Source organism: Agelaius tricolor, unplaced genomic scaffold (assembly GCF_023055355.1).
Source record: "Agelaius tricolor isolate 1412-34295 unplaced genomic scaffold, bAgeTri1.0.p SCAF_159, whole genome shotgun sequence".
In the NCBI taxonomy this organism is placed as follows: Eukaryota; Metazoa; Chordata; class Aves; order Passeriformes; family Icteridae; genus Agelaius; species Agelaius tricolor.
The window spans coordinates 107,365-113,364 of NW_027269419.1; the positions used below are offsets into that span (position 1 = coordinate 107,365).

At 42.4% G+C, this 6,000-nt stretch overlaps 1 protein-coding gene across 1 annotated transcript in view; it reads left to right on the forward strand.

Annotated features, from left to right (window-relative positions):
• Nucleotides 1–4,742, forward strand: part of WDR46 (WD repeat domain 46) — a gene marked incomplete at its 3' end in the record, with an annotated part of 28,458 nt that extends 23,716 nt beyond the window's left edge. Inside the window, exons 12-13 of the mRNA XM_071420724.1 lie at nucleotides 2,826–2,920; nucleotides 4,610–4,742. Of these exons, the coding sequence (XP_071276825.1) occupies nucleotides 2,826–2,920; nucleotides 4,610–4,742 (228 nt within the window). The remainder of the gene's footprint in view (nucleotides 1–2,825; nucleotides 2,921–4,609) is intronic.
• Between the last annotated feature and the right edge of the window lie 1,258 nt (nucleotides 4,743–6,000).

Consider the following 6,000-nt stretch of genomic DNA (forward strand, 5'->3'; position numbering starts at 1 on the left):
AATTTTTGGGGTTTTTTTGATGGATGTTTGGGGGTTTCGGGTGGGATTTGGGGTCAGGCATGGGCTGGGGTTCAGGAGCATCCTCGTGCCAGGTGGGGATTTTGGGGCAAAATTCGGGGATTTTGGGAAAATTTGGGTGAAATTTGGGAATATTTGGGGGTTTTTGGGGATTTTTAATGGATTTTTTTGGTATTTTTTAATGGATTTTTGGGGGTTTCGGGTGGGATTTGGGGTCAGGCAAGGGACGGGGTTCAGCAGCATCCTCGTGCCAGGTGGGATTTTGGGAAAATTCGGGGATTTTGGGAAAATTCGGGGATTATGGGTGAAATTTGGGTGAAATTTGGGGAATTTTTGGGGTTTTTTTGATGGATTTTTGGAGGTTTCGGGTGGGATTTGGGGGCTGGGCATGGGCTGGGCTTCAGGAGCATCCTCCTGCCAGGTGGGAAAATGGGGCAAAATTCAGGGATTTTGGGAAAATTTGGTAAAAATTTGGGAATTTTTGGGTGAAATTTTGGGATTTTTGGGTGAAATTTTGGGATTTTAGGGGGTTTTTTTGAGGTTTTTTGATGGATTTTTGGGGGTTTCGGCTGGGATTTGGGGCCGGGCATGGGCTGGGCTTCAGCAGCATCCTCGTGCCAGGTGGGGAAATGGGGCAAAATTCGGGGATTTTGAGTCAAAATTTGGAGATTTTGGGAAAATTTGGGTGAAATTTGGGAAAATTTGGGTGAAATTCCAGGAATTTTGGGTGATTTTGGGTCATTTCAGGTGAATTTTTGGGGTATTTTCAGTGAATTTTTGGGGATTTCGGGTGGGATTTGGGGATTTTGGGGGCTTAGGATTCACCAGCATCCTCGTGCCAGGTGGGGATTTGGGGCCAAATTTGGGAATTTTTTGAATTCACAATGGAATTTTTTAAATTCCTGATGGGATTTTGGATTTCCCAATGGAACTTTTGAAATTCCCGATGGATTTTTGGGAATTCCCAATGGAATTTTGGGGAATTCCCAATGGATTTTAGGGAATCCCCTAAAAAATCCCCGGATTTTTTTGCAATTCCCAATGGATTTTTTTTTAATTCCTGACGGAATTTTTGGGCATTTCCCAATGGAATTTTTTGAATTCCTGATGGGATTTTGGGGAATTCCCAATGGATTTTTTGGGCAATTCCACATGGAATTTTTGGGGAATTCCCAATGGATTTTTTTGGCAATTCCTGATGGGATTTTGGGGAATTCCCAATGGAATTTTTGGGCAATTCCCAATGGATTTTTTTGGCAATTCCTGATGGAATTTTTTGAGTTTCCGATGGAATTTTTGGAATTCCCGATGGAATTTTTGGGGAATTCCCGATGGAATTTTTTTAAATTCCTGATGGGATTTTGGGGAATTCCTGATGGAATTTTGGAATTCCTCAATGGATTTTGGGGAATTCCTGATGGAATTTTGCAATTCCCAATGGAATTTTTGGGCAATTCCCAATGGATTTTTTTGGAATTCCCAATGGATTTTTTTTTAATTCCTGATGGAATTTTTGGGCAATTCCCGACAGAATTTTGGAATTCCCAATGGATTTTGGAGAATTCCCAATGGAATTTTTGGAATTCCCAATGGATTTTTTTTTTAATTCCTGATGGAATTTTTGGACAATTCCCAATGGAATTTTTGGACAATTCCCGATGGATTTTAGGAAATTCCCGATGGAATTTTTGGGAATTCCCTAAAAAAATCCCTGGATTTTTTTGCAATTCCTGACGGAACTTTTGGGCAATTCCCGATGGAAGTTTTTGAATTCCCGATGGAATTTTGGAGAATTCCCAATGGATTTTTTGGGCAATTCCCGATGGATTTTAGGGAATTCCCAATGAAATGTTTGGAATTCCCAATGGAATTTTATGAATTCCCGATGGATTTTTTTGCAATTCCCGATGGAATTTTTGAATTCCTGATGGAACTTTGGGGAATTCCCAGTGAAATTTTGGGATTTCCTGGTGGATTTTTTGGGCAATTCCCAATGAAATTTTATGAATTCCTGATGGATTTTTTGGTAATTTCCAATGGAATTTTGGGCAATTCCCAATGAATTTTTTGGGCAATTCCCAATGGAATTTTTTGAATTCCTGATGGAATTTTTGGGCAATTCCCAATGGATTTTTTGGGGAATTCCTGATGGAATTTTTTGAATTTCCGATGGAATTTTGAGGAATTCCTGACGGATTTTTTTTTGCAATTCCCAATGGAATTTTTGGGCAATTCCCAATGGATTTTTTGAGGAATTCCCGATGGAATTTTTGGACAATTCCCAATGGAATTTTTGGAATTCCCGATGGATTTTTTGAATTCCCGATGGATTTTTTGGACAATTCCCAATGGAATTTTTGCGGCATTCCCAATGGAACTTTTGGAATTCCCAGTGGATTTTTGGCAATTCCCGATGGAATTTTTGGGCAATTCCCAATGGATTTTTTTGAATTCCCAATGGATTTTTTTTTTTTTTAATTCCCGATGGAATTTTTGGGCAATTCCCAATGGATTTTTTGAGGAATTCCCGATGGATTTTGGGGAATTCCCAATGGAATTTTTGGGTAATTCCCAATGGATTTTTTTGGAATTCCCAATGGATTTTTTTTTAATTCCCAATAGATTTTTTGGACAATTCCCGTTGGAATTTTTTGAGGAATTCCCTAAAAAATCCCTGGATTTTTTTGCAATTCCTGACGGAACTTTTGGGCAATTCCCGATGGAATTTTTGGGCAATTCCCGTTGGAATTTTTGGGCAATTCCCGATGGATTTTTTGAGGAATTCCCGTTGGAATTTTTGGTTCCAGGTTCGGGGGAGCCCAACGTGGACGGGCTGGAGCAGAATCCCCTCCGCAGCCGCCGCCAGCGCCAGGAGTGGGAGGTGAAGGCGCTGCTGGAAAAGGTGAAAAAAAACCCAAAAAAACCCCAAAAAAAATCCCCAAATTCCCCAAAATTCACCCCAAAAATCTGCCACCCCAAATCCCCATTCCTCACCCCAAATTCCCAATTTTTCACCCCAAAATTCCCCTTTTTTCACCCCAAAATTCCCCTTTTTTCACCCCAAAATTCCCTTTTTTTTCTCCCCAATTTCCATTATTTTTTCCCCCCAAATCCCCCATTATTCCCCCCCTAAATCCCCATTTTTTCCCCCAAATTCCCATTTTTTCTCCCCAAAAAATCCCCATGATTTCCCCCCCAAATTTCCATATTTTTTCCTTCCAAATCCCCATTTTCCCCCCCAAACCCCAAATTCCCAACCCAAATTTCCCTCTTTCCCTCCAAATCCCATTTTCCCCCTGAAAATCCCATTTTTCCCCAAAATCCCATTTCCCCCCCAAAACCCCCTGGTTTTTATTTTTTCCCCAAATCCCCATTTTCCCACCCAAATTCCTGATTTTCCCCCCAAAAAAATTCCCTTTTTTTTGCCCCCTAAATCCCAAATTTCCAACCTCAAAAATCCCATGGTTTTTCCCCCCAATTCCCATTTTTTCCCCAAAATCCCCATTTATTTCCCCCAAACCCCATATTTCCAACCCCAAAATCCCAATTTTTCCCCCAAATTTTCGCTTTTTCCCCCAAATCCCCATTTTCCCCCCCAAATTCCCATTTTTCCCCAAAATCCCCATATTTTTTTCCCCCAAAATCCCCATATTTTTCCCCTAAAATCCCATATTTTCCCCCCTAAATCCCCAGTATTTTTCCCAAAATTCCCAATTTATTTCCCCCCCAAATTCCCATTTTCCCCCTAAATTCCCATTTTTCCCCCTGAAAATCCCCATATTTTTCCCCCAAAATCCCCATATTTTTTCCCCCTGAAAATCCCATTTTTTTCCCAAAATCCCCATATTTTTCCCCCAAATCCCCATATTTTTTCCCCCTAAAATCCCCATATTTTTTCCCCTAAAATCCTATATTTTCCCCCTAAATCCCCAGTATTTTTTCCCAAAATTCCCAATTTATTTCCCTCCCAATTCCCCTTTCTCCCCCTAAATTCCCATTTTTCCCCCTGAAAATCCCTTTTTTTCCCCAAAATCCCCATATTTTTTCCCCTAAAATCCCCATTTTTTCCCCAAAATCCCCATATTTTTTCCCCCTGAAAATCCCATTTTTCCCCCAAAATCCCCATATTTTTTCCCCCAAAATCCCCATGTTTTTTTCCCCAAAATCCCCATATTTTTCCCCAAAATCCCCATATTTTTTCCCCTAAATCCCCAGTATTTTTTCCCAAAATCCCCGTATTTTTTCCCCAAAATCCCCATATTTTTTCCCCAAAATCCCATTTTTTCCCCAAAATCCCCATATTTTTTTCCCCTAAAATCCCCATTTTTCCCCCCTAAATCCCCAGTATTTTTTCCCAAAATTCCCAATTTATTTCCCCCCCAATTCCCCATTTTCCCCCTAAATTTCCATATTTTCCCCCTGAAAATCCCATTTTTTCCCCAAAATCCCCATATTTTTTCCCCTAAAATCTCATATTTTCCCCCCTAAATCCCCAGTATTTTTTCCCAAAATTCCCAATTTATTTCCCCCCCAATCCCCATTTTCCCCCTACATTTCCATTTTTTCCCAAAATCGCCGTTTTTTGCCCCAGATCCCGGCGGAGCTGCTGACCCCGGACCCGGCGCTGCTGGCGCGGGTGGACACGGCCGGGCTGGAGCAGAAACACCAGGAGAGGGTGCAGCGCCTGGTGAGGCCCAAATCAGCCCAAAAACAGCCCAAAATCAGCCCCAAAATCCACACAAATCACCCCAAAACCAGCCCAAAATTCACCCCAAAAACAGCCCCAAATCAGCCCAAAATCCAGCCCAAAATCAGCCCCAAATCAGCCCAAAATCAGCCCCAAATCAGCCCAAAATCCACACCAAAATCAGCCCAAAATCCAGCCCAAAATCAGCCCCAAATCAGCCCAAAATCCACACCAAAATCAGCCCAAAATCCACGCTTTGCACCCCAAAAACAGCCCAAAATCAGCCCCAAAATCAGCCCCAAATCCACGCTTTGCACCCCAAAAACAGCCCAAAATCACCCCAAAATCAACCCCAAAATCAGCCCAAAATCAACCCCAAAATCCACACTTTGCACCCCAAAATCAGCCCAAAATCCACAATTTTCACCCCAAAATCCAGTCCAAAATTCACCCCAAAATTAGCCCCAAATCCACCCCAAAATCCACACATTTCACCCCAAAAACCACCCCCAAAATCCAGCCCAAAATCAGCCCCAAATCACCCCAAACTCAGCACAAAATCCACACAAATCACCCCAAAATCCACCCCAAAATCCACCCCAAAGTCCACACAAATCACCCCCAAAACAGCCCAAACCCACCCCAAAAACCACACAAACCACCCCAAAATCCAGCCCAAAATCAGCCCAGAATCCACCCCAAAATCCACCCCAAAATCACCCCAAAATCCACACAAATCACCCAAAAATCCACCCCAAAACCCACCCCAAAATCCACACAAATCACCCCAAAATCCACCCCAAAATAACCCCAACATCCACCCCAAAATCCACACAAATCAGCCCAAAATCCACACAAATCACCCAAAAATCCACCCCAAAACCCACCCCAAAACCCACACAAATCACCCCAAAATCCACCCCAAAATAACCCAAACATCCACCCCAAAATCCACCAACTTCACCCCAAAATTCACCCCGAAATCCACCCCAAAATCCACACAAATCACCCCAAAATCAGCCCCGAATCCACCCCAAAACCCACACATTTCACCCCAAAATCCTGCAATTTCTCCCCAAAATCCCCACAGTACACCCCAAAACTCCCCAAAAATCCCAATTTTTCACCCCAAAATCCTCCAATTTCTCCCCAAAATGCCCCTAAATTCCCCCTCACAAATCCCCCAAATTTCCCCCTAAAATCCCAATTTTCCCACATAAAATCACCAAATTTTCCCCCAAAATCCCAATTTCCCCCCCAAATCCCATTTTTCCCCCAAAATGCTCCAATTTCTC